A 16,494-nucleotide genomic window follows, 5' to 3' on the forward strand; every position below is an offset into this window, starting at 1 on the left:
ATATAAATCTTATTAACAATATCACCCTTAACAAGATAAACATTTGTTCTTTAATATCTACAAGTACATTTGCCACGTAAATCACTTTAAATTGTGTTGGTAGAAATACACAAAAACTAAAAGCAGAAAAATAGCTCAAAGAACATAGCTTCTATATATGTACAGGCAAAAAACTCACCTTATACAATTCAGTAACCCCTGAGAACATCAGTTTAGATGCAATGATTAATCAAAATTAGGAATCCTGACAATCCTACCCTTCAGATTTGAGCTTGGGTCATCAAGAAAAATCTAAAACTTTTTTAGTTTTTAAAACATTTTTATGTCTGAAAAAGAAAATATGCATTAAAAATTGTTTGCCTCCAAGATTTAAAATAGTTAAAGTTTAGAGTCTTAAAGCCATAAACTTCATTTATCTAGAAAGTTCACATATATGCAACCCCTTTGTTTACTAAGACTGCTAGATTACTGTATTCGACTCCCTAAATGAATATTTATGAAGCACTGATTAGGAGAAATGCAAGGTGTTCTAGTATTGTAATGTATATGATGTCTCCTAAATCTGACAGTAGAAATAATAGCTTTCTTAACTTTCGTAACTCAGACCCTCTGTTAAGGACCTTAAAGTAAAAATGAATGATTTACGAAAGTTTTTGCAGAAACAAATATTTTCACCGTTAACAGGATACACTAAATTTTTGTTCTTATTTAAATATAGATCTGTAATTTTTATATGTGTATCATTTTTTTTAAAAAACAGAGTCCTTACTGGAAGGAAGCCCTCAACATATTAAAACTGGTGGTGTCTCGCTCTGCAAGTCTTGTTGTGCCCAATGATATCCCTAAGACGTATGGAGGAGATACAGGTTCTCCTGAAATATCCTTCACCAAGATTTTTAATAATGTCTCCAAGGAGTTGCCTGGGAAGACCTTAGATTTTCATTTTGATATATCTGAGGTAAGGTGCTCTACTAGAAATTTTGATTTGTTCATTTATGTCTTCTCTCATTTGACAAGTGTTGATTAAGCTCATACTCAGTAGGAAACGTGATAGGTGCTGTGAAATTGGGGTGGGGGTGGGGTGAAAAGGCCCGTCCTTAGGAAGCATACAGTCCCTTGGGGAAATGGTAAATAAACATAGTGACAAATGCTTCAGCTGGAACTAAAGTACTGTAGGAAGATACAGCATGTACCTCTAACCTGATCTGGTGTTGAAAGACAGAGTAGCCCTAGGCAAGCATATATGGAAGCATGGGGAAGGGAGAGTAATGGAAGACAAAGCAGCATGTATGAATGAAGCCTTGTGTGAGAAAGCATGGTCTTCTGGAAATTCCCAATTTATACCATACCTTGAGCACAGACTATAGAGAATGGAGGTGTAGAGTATGATGGCAGATAATACTGAAGGCGGAAGAAGGGGCAAGATGGTTAGGGATATTGCCTGCATCGTGACAGGATGGTTTTATCTCAAAGCAGTGGGAACTCTTAAATAATTTTTAACTGGAGTGGAAATTGTAGGATTTGCATGTTGGGAAGTTTACTCTGGCAACAGGATGGAAAAATAGACCAGGGTGGAGGGGAGGGAAGTCAATAAGGAATCTGTCCAAATAATTAAAAGATAATGTTGGCATGTCTGGAGGCAATTGTAGAGAAAATGGGAAGGGATGGTTTTCAGAACGACTAAGGAAGTCATAAACAGTGTTTGATGGGAAGGAGAGAAACTGCTGAAGAGGAGGCATCAAGGATAGTTGCTTTGACAACTGCCTGAACGTTGGTACCTTTGAGAGAGAAGGAGGCCAGGAGAGCAGATCTTCACAGGAAGGGGAGAGAGAGGAGATCAGCCTTGGATATACCGATTCTGAACATGCCAGTGGTGCTGCCTAATAGGCAATTGGAGTTTATGTTTTAGAGGAAAACTTGGGTGGAAGTAACAATTTAAGGTCTTCAGTGTTTTATAAATGGGCAGTTAAAATTGTGAAAGGAAAAATAAGGCTAGAAGCCCAGTATTTTAAAGGGAGAGGCAGGGCCCACGAGTGCAGAAGGGAACCCGGGCTCTTAACTATGTCACGTTAACACAGATCTCATATAAAATTGTGTGACTCTTGCTGGGAACCCCTAGTTTTGTTTTTTTCTTCCAGCACCTGAGCGCATTCTTACTGGCCTTGGAGCCATTAAAATAGTCTTTTAGAAGCCAAAGAAGGAATTTTTCAAGAAGGAAGTTCCTGAACAAAACTATTGCAGGGAAGTTGAGGAAGATAAAAATGGAAGACCTAATTTCTTTAATATTATTGATTAGAATCCTATAAATTAAAAAAAATTATTTTGCTGTTTAGTCTTGGTATTAGAATTTATCCAAAACTTTATGGGTCATGTTTTTTAGATAGAAACCATGTTTATTGCTAATTTAAAAAAAAAATTAATATCTATTCATTTTTGAGAGAGAGAGAGAGAGCACAAGTGGGGGACAGGCAGAGAGAGAGGGAGACAGAATCCAAAGCAGGCTCCAGACTCTGAGCTGTCAGCACAGAGCCTGACGCAGGGATCGAACCCACCAGCGGTGAGATCATGACCTGAGCCAAAGTTGGACACTTAACCGACTGAGCCACCCAGGCGCCCTGCTAATTTTTTAGTTAGTATCAGAATATCTATCATGAAGTCGATAGTATAGGAATATGATAGAGCAACTGGGCTTTCCTGTTTCTTCTGAGTCAGAAATTGTAACTTAATTATCTTGTCTAAAGCAGTGATAAGAACTCTAAAAACACATGATATACTTAATTTCAATTTGTTTCTTCAAAAATTACTAAGTGCCTGCCATGTATAGGCATTGGAGTAGAGGAGCAGAGATGAATTACACAAGGTCCAGGGATTCAACATGCACTGGGGAAGACAGCCACATAAACAAATCACCAACACAAGTGTAATTACCCAGATGTGTGGTATCAGAGAAGGCCTGATAGTCTGGAGTCCCATTAAAAGATGATCATGGGTTTTGGTTGGTGAATATTCTGTGCAGAGCATCAGCATGTGCCAAAACATAGGTCCGTAAAAGCAAGGTGTGTTTGGAAAGCAATAGCAGGTTCCATTTTGCTGCAGTGTGAGGTTCAGGCGGGCCTGGTGAAAGTTGAGGTTAGGGAGGTGAGCAGGAACCCCACCGTAAAGGGACTGTATGCCATGCACATGAGCTCGAATATTACTTCCAAATGTAAATTCAAGACACTTCACACAGCCAAAAAATAAATATGGATGAATTTTGGATAATCATAGAATTTTTACTGGAATAAATTTGGCAATGTTACCCATCAGATTTGTAATGAGAAGCAACACAGATGCCTTCCTCTTTGGAATTGTTCCTTAGCTTGAATATTTACCAAAGCACATGACTGAAGCGCATGTAACAGTATACACTGAAAAAACACCGAAATGTTAATAGATTAAATATGAATGGTAAGATTACAGGTGTTTTTTTAAAAATCACTTTAATATTTTCTGAGCTTTCAAAGAGGATATATATTTCATAATCATGGGGGAGGGGTGTAGAGGTGGTGGATTTTTTTGGTTTTTTTGCCTCAAAGTGACATTTATTCGAAGGAGAAAAAATGACTGGAAGTCCTTCCTTTGGCTCCCTTCTCTCCCCCCTCCTGCTCCTCTTCAGCCCCCTCAGGCCTGAACCCTGTGTAGGGTTAGGTCCAGGACAGCCCCTCAGGTAAGGTCAGCAGCGTTGAGGGGCCTCTCCTCAGTGGTGGTGTTGTAGAAGGTCTCGATGTCTCAAAGAGTCTTCTTGTCCTCTGTCACCATGTTGACACCACACCTTCACATCCACATCATTCACCACGACCGAGTCTGTGGATGTAGTTTTCCCTGCTGGTGGGAAGGTCATAGTTGATGACTAAAGAAACCTGTCGCACGTCAGTGCCTCTGGCCTAGGTCAGGGGAGAGGACAGCTTCAGCACAGCAATGAGAAGAGCACACAGTCTATTCAGAAGGGACTGGAGTGTATGTGCTAGGCAGCCAAAGGAAGGCAAAGGAAACAAACATCCCCTCTTACTCAACAACCTAAGGCGTGCCAGATTTTATTCCAAGTTGCTACTTTCCTGAAGAAAGCATGAAGATGGTGGTTTTTAAAGAAAGCAGATGTCTATTTAAAATAGGAATGAGTAGGGGCTCAGTCAGTTAAGCATCTGACTCTTGATCTTGGCTTGGGCCATGATCTCACGGTTCACAAGTGCAAGCTTGTGACCGTGTAGAACCTGATTGAATTTCTCACCCCTCTCTCTCTGCCCTTAACCCACTCGTGCTCTCTCTATAAATAAATAAACTTAAGGGGCACCTGGGTGGTGCAGTCAGTTAAGCACCTGACTCTTGATCTCAGCTCAGGTCATGATCTCAGGGTTTGTGAGTTCAAGCCCCATTTCGGGCTCTGCACTGATGGTGCCGAGCCTGCCTAGGATACTGTCTCTCCTTCTCTCTGCTCCTCCTCTGCCTTTGCTTTCTCTCTAAATAAATAAATAAATAAAACTTGAAAAATAAATAAACAAACTTAAAAAGAAAATAATAAAATAGGAGTGAGCCTTCTGCTAGTTTTCTCAGAGTCATTTTCAATGAAATGAAGTCTCTTGATTTAAAAAAAAAAAAAAAAAAAAAATTATACATTATGGGATACCTGACTAGCTCAGCTGAAGCATGCAACTCTTTAAAAATATTTTTTTAATGTTTATTTATTTTCAAGAGAGAGAGCGTAAGTGGGGATGGGGCAGAGAGAGAGGGAGACGCAGAATCCAATACAGGCTCTAGGCTCTGAACTGTCAGCACGGAGCCCAATGCGGAATCAAACCCACAGACTGCAAGATCATGACCTGAGCTGAAGTCAGATGCTTAACCAACTGAGCCACCCAGGAGCCCCAAAGCATGCAGCTCTTGATCTTGGGGCCATGAGTTCAAGCCTCGCATTGGGTATAGAGCTAGCTTGCTTACTTACTTACTTACTTACATGCATGCGTACATACATACGTATGTACGTACGTACATAAACTTTATTTTGTTTTAAATGTTTTTTATTTAGTTTTTAGAGTCAGAGAGAGCACAAGCAGGGGAGGGTCAGAGAGATGGAAACACAGAATCTGAAACAGGCTCCAGGCTCTGAGCTGTTAGCACAGAGCCCGACACGGGGCTCGAACCCACGAACCATGAGATCATGACCTGAGCCGAAGTCGGACGCTTAACGCTTAACCGACTGAGCCACCCAGGCACCCCTAAATAAATAAACTTGAAAAATAAATAAATTTAATGAAAGACATCATTACATTTGATTTTTGTAACATCTACTTCATGCTAAATAGTCTTTTCTTCTTTTGCCTTTTTTTTTTTTTTGGTTGTGTGTAAAAAAAAATTATCCTAATAGATCCACTACTAATCCTTTTATATTGAAATATCCGAGTCAAACACTGTCCTTTTTGTTTCTGTGCAGACACCAATTATTGGAAATAAGTATGGGGATCAGCATAGCGCAGCTGGAAGAAACGGGAAACCCAAAGTTATTGCAGTCACGAGGAGTACTTCTTCCACTTCTTCTGGCTCTAATTCTAATGCCTTGGTTCCTGTCAGCTGGAAAAGACCGCAGTTATCACAGGTATGTTAAAAAAAAATAAAAACTGAACGTCTGTAGGAGAATCAATTTTGTTGTATGCATGGCAGCTTGAGAATTTGTTTTATTTATCAGTTATCCTCACATTTGCATTTTTTCCCCCTTAGCGAAGAACAAGAGAAAAGCTAATGAATGTGCTTTCTCTCTGTGGTCCAGAATCTGGCCTTCCAAAGAATCCATCGGTGAGTAGTGATGGTCACATGCAGAAAGGCTGTAAAAATCCTGTTACTTTATTCTTAAAAATGGAAATTTTGCTGTCTCTTTGCTTACCTTTTCCAACTTCCCTTATTCTTTGGCATTAACTAAGAATGAAAAAGATACTGGCCTCCCTGGCACCTGGCAGTTACGGTAATGAAGTACTCAACCAGTTAGACTTTTGCATGAAACCAGATTAAAGCTCTGAATTCATTGGCGCATGAGGTGTGCAGTGGCTCTTCGGGCACCAGTGGCTAATATGCAGCGTCACAAAGCTGACAGGTGGCCTTTTTTTTTTTTCTTTCTCTTTTTGGCCGGGGCTCAGGTTGTATTTTCTTCTAATGAGGATTTGGAAGTTGGTGACCAACAGACCAGCCTAATTTCTGCAACAGAAGACATGATCCAAGAGGAAGAAGTAGCTGTGGAAGACAACAGCAGTGAACAACAATTTGGTGTTTTTAAGGATTTTGACTTTTTAGATGTTGAACTGGAAGATGCAGAGGTGAGGATGGGGGCCCTCTGTTACCATGTTTATAGCTTACAGTTGCATGTATATGAGAATTTAGGATTTGACCATAGCATCTTTTCTTATTAAGGTCAGTGTAAGGTTAAGAAGGTAAAAATCGGGCTAGATGGGGGATGGGCATTAAGGAGGGCACGTCATGATGAGCTCTGGGTGGTACACGTAAGCGATGAATCACTAAATTCTACTCCCGAGACTAATACTAGCCTATATGTAAACTAACTAGAAATTAAATACAAACTTGAAACTACAAATTAATTAAACAAAATTTTTTTAAAGGTAAAAATCTAAATTGGGAAGTACACGTGACTAGTACAGTTGGTCAGTAGAAGTGGTCTGAAACAAAAGAGGAACATCTAATTTTTACTTTTTGCCCCCAAATATAAAAAATGAAAAATGGGTTTCTTCCAAAGCTATGTCTTTAATTTAGAGTATGCTTATGTTTCGAATGAAACTAATATGCAGCAAAATGGTAAAAAGTTACATTAAAATTTATCAAACGCTATTTTAAAGTATAAGTATAAACACTTAACACTAAATTAAGTTAAATAGATGAACTCATATGATTACGAAGGCCTTGGCTCTCTAGAACTCTCTCCTGTGGCAACTGACTGAGATGCTACCAGCGACATCATCACTGTTTTCTTCTTCGTGATGTAGCCAGCCCCCTCACATGACTCATCTCACTCAGCACCAAGGGGCTCTCTCCTCTAAATTGATTCAATCTAGATGAAATTGATAGGTATGGGTCAGTTTAGATGATTTCGAAATGAAAAATCGAACTCAGAAGGCGGATTTACGAGCTTACAAAACTGCGGTAGTCCCGAGTGTTAGAGCTCAGGGAGGTCTCTGATCATTTCTCTGTCGTCGGCTAGGCTCCGCCCTTCTCCGCAAGTCTCTGTCACATGGTTAGGTCCACACGCATCAGTGTTCAAAGCAAGTGAGGGCCACTTCAGAAATGCTCTTGTAACGGTGAAAAGTTGCTATCCTAAACGCCTTTAGCACATGTCTGTTATATTACCAGGTCAAACTGGGACATTTGCCAATTTCGGAAAAGTCATTGTGGCAAAGAGAACAGGGTTGCCCTGAGTGTGTTGGGCTCGTTAGGACCTAGTCCTAGCTGAGCCCCTGAAACTTGCAACTCCTAAATCTAAAACATTTGTCACAAAGGTTTCAAAAGCGTTCGTTCTACAAATGTTTACAAAGACCTATATTTGAGAAGCCCAGAATGCCTTGTCATCTGGTATCCATCCATCCCATGCCACCGACAAATCTTTCTCCAAAGAATTTAAAGTCACTCATAGAACTCCTATGCATTGATTAACCCTCTTGAAGGGATGTTTGCTTGGGCCCTGATAGGCGAGGGGGGTGGAATGTAATGGCCTGCGCCGTGTCACGCTGCTCGCCATGGGTAGGAGGCCAGTTTAAGGAGGTCCCCTACGTGCTTCATCCTCCCTGCATACAGGAGGGTATGGCCACGGCGGCTCGGGCAAACCAAATGCCTCTGTACTCAGCATGTATGTGTCCCCAAAAGACACATGTACAGGTTCACAGGAGCCCCCAAGCAAGCATTATTCAGCCTCTCAGGGCAGTGGCTTTTAACCTTTTTTTTTTTAACTGTGATCCCTAGCTAAGACATTTTCCATCATATCCAAGTAGATACACACACCTTTAAAATTAAACTTCCAAGAAGATGCAGCTGTGTGGTACCTCACTGGCGCAGTCAGTGCAGCGTGCGACTCATGGTCTTGGTTGTGAGTTCAGGCCCTGCTCTGGGTGTAGAGATTACTTAAAAAAAAAAATGAAAAGAATCTGCAGCCTCAGCCTATAGTGTCATGCGCACCAATATTTCCTAGTCTTTCATTTTTTCCCCCAACATGGCAGATCACCGCCCTCTCAAATTGATTTCACATCCCCGATTTCAAAAACGTGTTGTAAGAAGTAGGATTGGCTTAAATAATCAGTGTGATAGCTTGGAGAGGCATGCTGCTCAACCTCAAGGGCGGGAGCTGCTCCTAAATGCTCCTGCAGTTATTTGCTTTTTTCAGTTGAGAGTTTAAAGCTTCTAAAGGCAGGCAGGCTCTTGACATGTTTGTAATGGAAAGGTGATGTGTTGTTTACTTTTTTTTGTCTTTTTTTTTTTTAAGACCTCTGTAAATGGGTTCCGAGTTTATCCCGTAGCCTAAATACATCAGTACTAAGAAAGATGGCTTTTGAACAGAAACTTAGTCAAACTGAATCAAAGACACTTAATGTAGCTTTGTCTTCAAGTCACAGTGATTTGGGTGGTGGGCGGTGTTCGTTTATGCCTCATAATTAGGCAAATCACATAGTAGAGATTTTTTTTTTAAACCCAAATATAGCCTCGCTTAAAATGTGGCAATAGGAAACACTTTGCTACAAAACAAATGGAACTGTTAATTAAACTTCTAAAACACCCCCCCGAATACCCGCCCACCTTGAAGCCTCCCTGGGTGTAGTCATTCATTCACCAAATAAATATTGAGGGCTGCTACATAATAATATTTGAAATATCTGGTAGGAAGATGACTTTTCAAACTCTGACCTGCAGGGAGTCTAAGACTTCTGGGATATACCCTGAGTAACAGGCTAAGATCCAAGAACTCCTTATTACCTTTTTCAACCAGAGCAGGTTGGGTTTAGTTCATCAGCTTTGCATGGCTGACTTCCATTTTAAATTTCATTTGAAATAAGTATTCCTTTGCTTTATTTAAAAAAAAAAAAAAGGATTTGAAAACCTCTGTCCTAGAATAAAGGACATGCCTCTTGAATAAAGGAACACAAATAAATCCTATGTTGCTAGCCAACTAACTCATTGTAATTTGTCATATCAGGGCTTAAGAGAGTGTATGAGAATTATACACTTCTTGCAAAAGGAGGATCAGCTTAGAATAACAGAAACATAGCTTCTATAAATCCGTAAGTGGAGTGAAATTGAAATCTGCCCTGTTTCCTCTTGACTTTTGGAACTTGCCAAAAGTTAAGTTTTGATAGCTTTGATCTTGATTTTAGACTATTTTACAGTAAAAAAAGGCCCCTGGGTTTAGTCAGAACCGTCCTCCAGACTGAAGTAATTGTGACCTTCTATGTTGTCAACTGAATGTGGGTATTTTAAGTCAGTTTTGCATCATATCAAGTATTAAATCTATGTAAATCTTGAAGATTTTCTTAAAGTTTGTGTTGCCACAGAAATGTTGTTTTAAGTGTCTGTCTCTGACTCCTCCATAATATATTTTGCATAAGAAAGTAATTTGAATCACATGTTGGCTTTCTACTCAGAGCTTAATCCAGAGCTTGAATCAGTCTTTGGGTTTGAGAAATCACAAAGCGTTTTCCCCCCAAAAGTGTAGCGTATATTTAAATGTGTGTCTTCGTTCTTTCTAATTCTGTGTGTTTTCCTTTTTGCTAACCAGGAACTGCAGGTAAGTTGCAGCCTGGTGGTGTGGATTGTTCACGTATTGTCGTCTGTGATGTATTTGTCGTCTGCGTGGTCTCATTTGTGTTGGGGCGTTAGATTAGAAACGGCCTAGACGGTAGGTTTAGTTGGTCCCCAGTCACACAATATAGAAAGTCAAGAAAATCATTTAGTTAAAACAGGCTCAACCAAATATTGTGATCTCTTTTAAATATTGAATATGGTGAATATTGAAAATATTGAATGATGTTTTAAAAGTTTCGAGAAATTGAAGGGCTGATTGAAACTCTGCTTACGATGACGCATTAAGTATTTTTCATCTCAGTACATGTTTTCCTGGTGTCGTGTTTACTGTATTTATACACATGTGTCTGAGGTTTGAGAGATCTTGTCTTTCTTTTCCAGGGCGAAAGTATGGACAATTTCAACTGGGGAGTCCGCAGGCGCTCACTGGACAGTATTGACAAAGGGGACACCCCCTCCCTCCAGGAGTACCAGTGCTCCAGCAGCACCCCCAGCCTGAACCTGACCAACCAGGAAGATACAGACGAGTCCTCGGAAGAAGAGGCGGCGCTCACGGCCAGCCAGATACTGTCACGCACGCAGATGGTACAGCTACCTTCTTATACAGCGACAGTTGGTCTCGCCTTCCTCTTAACTTCCAGCTTAGTAATTACTCTCTCTTGATTTTCCGATTTTCATTTTCCTTTGGGTAAAATGCACACCCTGAAATGAAAATACAAAACTACATTGCTGATGGAGTGTGCTGTTCATGACTGAACTAGACATTTACATTACTTTGATGCCACACACCCCTTAGCAGCTAAGATGAGGTTACCTTCTCTCCTAGTGACAGTGAGTCATTCTGGACACTTCCAGAGGTCCTCATCTTGAATGACCCGTATTTTTGGTATCTGTATGGACACCAACACTGCTTTATTTGTCACCCGCTTTTCTTTCCTAGTTGGTGTGGAAAGATAGAGCACAGCTTTGGTCTCTTTCAAGATCAAGTCGGTTATATGTGGGGGTTCCCACTTGGTGGCCCAGAGGCTAGATGGCAGAGATTGAAGAGTGAGTGAAACATGAGAAAAGGAAGGCCGTAAGACTAGTCTGTGTGCTCAGAAATGTGGGGGTGGAAGGGGCTGCTGGAAGGCGGGAGGAAAGGAGGTGTGTGGAAGGGCCCCCATGGTGCATGTAAATAGAAATCATGGTGCCAACAGGCTGCACTTACACAGCTCTCAAGGGATGCCCTTTTCAGACAGAGCCCAGCTATGCCCCAACTATGCTGTCTCTTTTGCCCGTGTTCGGTCAGCTGGTAAAGTGCTGGCAGCAGTGTTGAATGGCAAAGGCTGCTCCGGCTGTAAGCAAAATGGGAAGGTGCCACTTTGCACAAGGCTTCTTGTCACCTCTCCTGTTTTGGCATCTCGTTGTCCCACTGTGTCTTTCAGTTAACCCCCCATTGAAGTGTTAGATGATAAACAGTTGCTGATAATAACAGCAACAGTCACCACTCACTGGATGTTTGTCACGCACCAGCCTCTGTGAACGGTGTTTCGCATCTATGAGTCTGTAGAACGCCTGCGCCGCCAGCCACACAAGGTATCATTATTGCAGGACGAGTGACTTGTCCCGGACACGTAGCTAGTAGGTAGGCTTGAACCACGCAGTCTGCCTCCAGATCCATGCCACCTAACGCTTCGTCCTTCTTGGGGCTGTTTTCATTTAAAGGAATGATCGAGTTCCTGGCAACAATGGCTGGAGGAGGCCCTGGCCCTCCGTGGAGCCAGGCTGTGGCATTGTGCCACCAACCTTCTGTGTAACTGTGGTCAACCTACCTAACTTCCCCTTTAAAATCAGGGCTCTGGATAGTATCTGCCTCATGGGAATTTCATGAGGAGGAAAGCCACCCAACCTATATTAAATGCTTAATAAAGGTTTGCTCCTGTGAGAGCCATGGGACAGAACCACCTGTCTCCTCAGAATCCTAGAGGAGAGCGCAGGCAGCAACACCTGACCTCGGCTGGAGCAACTTCTTACCAGACACGTCTCCAGAGGCAAGGGAAGCAGAAGCAAAAATGAACTACTGGGACCTCATCAAAATGAAGTTTCTTCACAGTGAAGGAAACAGTCAACAAAACTAAAAGGCAACCTATGGAATGGGAGAAGATATTTGCAAAGGACATAGCTGATAAAGGATTAGTAGCCAAAATCTATAAAGAACTTATCAAACTCCACACCTGAAAAATAAGTAATCCAATTAAATGGGCAGACACATTTCCAAAGAAGACATCCAGATGGCCAACAGATACATGAAAAGATGCTCAACATCACTCATCAGAGAAATACAAATGGAAACCACGATGAGATACCCCCTCACACTAGTCAGAATGGCTAAAATTAACAATTCTGGCAACAACAGATATTGGTGAAGATGCGGGGAGAGGGGAACCCTCTTACACTGCTGGTGGGAATGCAAACTGTGCAGCCACTCTGGAGAACAGTGTGGAGGTTCCTCAAAATTTAAAAATAGAACTACTCTGTGACCCAGCAATTTCACTACTAGGTATTTATCCAAGGGATACAAAAATACTGATTCAAAAGAGTACATGCACCCTGATGTTTATAGCAGCACTGTCTACAATAGCCAAACTAGGGAAAGAGACCAGATGTCCATCAACTGATGAATGGATAAAGAAGATGTGTACACACACGCACGCACGCACACACAATGGAATATTGCTCAGCCATTAAAAAAAATTAAAAACAAAACAGATGAACATAGAGGAAGGGGAGGAAAGAGAAGAGAGGGAAACAAGTCACAGGAAGCCCTTAAGGACAGAAAACAAACTGAGGGTTGATGGTGGGGAGATGGGTGGGGGATGGGCATTAAGGAGGACCCTTGTTAGGATGAACACTGGGTGTTATATGTAAGTGATGAATCACTAAATTCTACTCCTGAGACCAATATTGCACTATATCTGTTAACTAAATAGAATTTAAATAAAAACTGAAAACAAAATTTAAAAAAAAAAGGAAAAAGAAAAACTATCTCCTTATAAGGCCAACCCTAGTCATAGTGATAATAAAATAAAAAAAAAGAATTCAAAGTTGTTTCCTCTTCTTGGGGGAATAACGGCTTTTGCCTTTACCTGGTCTGAATCAGAAACTTGATTTTATATCACACGCTGACTGTGAAGATTACAAACCCACTAGTGATAGAGTGCCGTTACAGCAACTTGATTGTCCTAATTCTTTTTGTCTGACTGAAGTTTTATCATATTTTGGCTTAGAAAAGTGAACAGTCTATTCAGATGTACGCACCTGCCCCGCAGTTAACACTGTGTTTTACGAAAGCACTGCCCACTGGGCCTTAGAGCCACAGGGAGGGAGAGAGCCCCGTCCTCACAAATGCTCCCACCAGCCGACAGCACAAAGTGTTACCAGAAAAAGTGAATTTCGGTTCACGATAAGTGTAGTTATGTGGAGCGCTTCCACTTTGGTAATTTTCGTTGAGTGAAACTTACCTGCACGGAAGGGTGCGTGGTCACGTGGCCGGGTTGGCTGCTCGTATCAGCAGCCCCGGTCCTGCCCTAAGATCGGGGGAAAGGTAATTGTAGGAGGTCAAGAGGCTCTTTTGAACTAGGCCACCAAACTATGCTGTAGAGGCCATTTCTTGTGGCTTCTCTGACCGTCACTGACTCATGAATGAATTCCTTCTTTCTCCTTGTAGTTAAACAATGATTCTGTTGTCGATGAAACACTACCAGACCATCCCGATCTCCTTCTTCAGTCTCAAGATTCCACTGGCAGCGTCTCGACGGAAGAAGTGCTTCAAATCAGAGATGAGACCCCAAGTTTGGAGGCTTCTCTAGATAATGCTAACAGCCAGCTGCCTGAGGTGGGGAGAAATGGGGGCTGGTGCATGGCCAATCGGGGCTCCTTTTAGCACTCTGTTACATGCCTTGCTTTTCTTTCAAAACCGTTTTCATCTGACACACTAATTATTTGATTTGTTTCCAGTATTTCTAATCTGTTGGGTTGTTTTCAATGAAATAGTCAAATCTGATGATACAAAAAAAAAATGTTGATGGAGTAAGGAAATGACCCACAGGTTATAAATAATCTCGAGTGTTTTTAATGAGCATTTTGCGTTGCAGAGTGTGATTGAGGTCAATGTACAGATGCTTCTCTGGGGATGGTGAGCATCTTCTTTGGCTCTGTATCTCCTTGGAAGGACGGCTTTCATTTTTTCTTCTCTTTTTGCTTTGTCTTGGGGTTTATGTGATTGGTGCTGTGATTGGGATTAAAACCTCAGGCCAGCTGTGTTAGCAGTTGGTTAAATGAAACCTTTTAAAAAAGATGTTGGAACCACTAGTATTAAGATTTTTGGAAAGGCCTGTGAGAAGTAAGCCCGATCCCAAGCTAATGACTGACCAAAAATAAGTAAGTATTAGTTTTCTTAGTGGTTGTTTTTCCTTAAGATTATTATAGTAGATATTCTTTTTTTTTTTTTTTTAACTATAGTTAATTGCTATAGTTCTGTCATATGTGCTTTTATGCTTTGGTAAGTATTTGGGAAACACTACATTTTTTTCAATGTTAACCAAATTAATGTAGTTACTAGATCTCATTATCTTGGTTGAATTCCCATGTTCTTATTAAGCTGACTGTGTATTTTACATTTTTAACAGTAAGCATAGTTTGAAATGAAGGCTTTTGGCATTTAAAAATTTTTTTCAAATGTTTAAGAGAGAGACAGAGTGTGAGTGGGGGAGGGACAGAGAGAGAGAGGGAAACATAGAATCTGAAGCAGGCTCCAAGCTCTGAGCCATTAGCATAGACCCCGAAACAGCTCAGACCCACAAACCGTGAGATCATGACCTGAGCCAAAGTCAGATGCTTAACCAACTGGGCCACGCAGGCACCCTTTCTTTTTGGCATTTTTTAAATGTATGCTTAGTATAACTTAAGTTTCGATAATTCAGCAAATAGTGAGATCCTTTTAGATGCTACCTTTGAGTTAGGTGTTAGAAAAATGAAAAAGGCATGGTGACCCCCCCACTCTCAGAGAGTGCATTGTCTATTAAGGGAGACAGAGAAGGTTTAAAAAAAAAGTATGAGAAATGTAATAACAGCCATGTTTGGGGCTTTGTGAAAACTTAGGGAAGACTGATCAGCTGTACACCAGGGAGATGGTGGTAAAGGGCAGGCTTCTTGGCAATGGGGACATTGTGGCAGAAGGACACCATGTGGAAAGACAGGGCAACATGAAGTAACATGGTACGTTCAGGTAACCGCAGGACATTGAGTACTTCTGGAGAATAAAATGGGAAAAGGAAGAGAGATGGGTAGGGTCTAAGATGAGAAGGGTCCTAGGTGCCTTACGGAAGACGTAGACTTTATCTCGGGATGATCACAAGTCATGAATTGTCACTGTCAAAGAGATACCTGTTATGTGACAGGCACTGAACAAGAGGCCTAGATGAGAATACAGGTCATGCAAGCATTCGGTGACTTCACCAATACACGTGGAGCCCCGACTGCATGCCGGTCACTATTCTAGGCACTGGGCATATGGCACTATGTGGAAAAGCCTCCTGGCTTTATGGAGCTTAATTCTAGTAAAAGTATGATAAGCAGGTAAGACAAAATAAACACATCAGAAACAGATCAGCCTATTAGTCACAGTAAGAAAAATCTAACAGAAGTGTGGAGTTGGTGAGGAAGAAAGAGTGTCATTTGAGGTGAAGCCTCAGTGACAAGGAACTATGCCAGGCTGAGGAAGCAGCAGGTGAAAAGGCCATGGTGTGTGTGAAGAGCCAGCTGGCCAGTCAGCAGCTGAAGAGACATGATCTGACTGAGTTTGTGTGGGTTTTTTTTAAATATTTTTTTAATGTTTTATTTATTTCTAAGAGAGAAAGGGAGACACAGAATCCGAAACAGGCTCTAGGCTCTGAGCTGGCTGTCAGCACAGAGCCCGACATGGGGCTCAAACCCACAAACTGCGAAATCATGACCTGAGCTGATGTCGGACGCTTAACCGACTGAGCCACCCAGGCACCCCTGAGTTTGTTTTTTAAAATTACTTTCATGTGTGAGTGTGGAAAAAGCACAGTAGCTTCTGGTACCTGCCATGACGCCTGCAGTCTAGGCAAGCCTGTCATGAGGAGAGAGTACAGTCTGGTTTGGGTTCTAGTGAGGTCTCTGTGACAGAGGTGTGGAAGGTGGGTGGGAGGAAGCTGAGGGGAGATAAACCACAAGAATCTTCGATAAGATGAGGGGGCCTGAAGGAAGAGTTCATGAACTGATAAATGTTTCCAGGAGAGATTAGATCGATGTAGAGGTGTGCCTTAAGTAGCCTATATTCCTTTCGGTTGCTGGCAGGCTTGTTAAGTGAGCCTTAATTCCTAGTTAATAACCTATCGACCGTGTCTGGTTTGGATCATAGCATGTGAAAAGGTCTCATTAGAAACCATGGAAAATGGCCAATACTAGAAATACTTTCTTAACAAAAGCAGTGAGGTTAATGGTTGTTGTGCTGTAATTCTGTTTACTTGACAAATGGGAAGCCTTTTATTTTTGGTTATTAAAATAGCTATAATCATAGTCAACTGCTGATAGAAATCATTCATATTTACTGGAGATAAATTGGAAATTCATATATTTCCATATATATTGGAAACTCTGCTATTTCAG

At 41.3% G+C, this 16,494-nt stretch overlaps 1 protein-coding gene and 1 non-coding gene across 4 annotated transcripts in view; one reads left to right on the plus strand and one right to left on the minus strand.

Moving 5' to 3' along the window:
• FRYL (FRY like transcription coactivator) overlaps positions 1–16,494 on the plus strand; it is a 268,402-nt gene that overhangs the window by 227,313 nt on the left and 24,595 nt on the right. For all 3 annotated transcript variants that reach the window (XM_077757811.1, XM_077757813.1, XM_077757812.1), the window contains exons 50-55: positions 761–958; positions 5,468–5,629; positions 5,752–5,826; positions 6,165–6,341; positions 10,204–10,407; positions 13,529–13,696. In XM_077757811.1, coding sequence (XP_077613937.1) covers positions 761–958; positions 5,468–5,629; positions 5,752–5,826; positions 6,165–6,341; positions 10,204–10,407; positions 13,529–13,696 — 984 coding nt within the window. The remainder of the gene's footprint in view (positions 1–760; positions 959–5,467; positions 5,630–5,751; positions 5,827–6,164; positions 6,342–10,203; positions 10,408–13,528; positions 13,697–16,494) is intronic.
• Positions 3,999–4,111, minus strand: LOC144226424 (small nucleolar RNA SNORA67). The gene has a single exon (XR_013333636.1). It is a non-coding gene; the product is annotated as a small nucleolar RNA SNORA67 (small nucleolar RNA).

This window comes from Crocuta crocuta, unplaced genomic scaffold (genome assembly GCF_008692635.1).
Source record: "Crocuta crocuta isolate KB4526 unplaced genomic scaffold, BGI_CrCroc_1.0 scaffold282, whole genome shotgun sequence".
In the NCBI taxonomy this organism is placed as follows: Eukaryota; Metazoa; Chordata; class Mammalia; order Carnivora; family Hyaenidae; genus Crocuta; species Crocuta crocuta.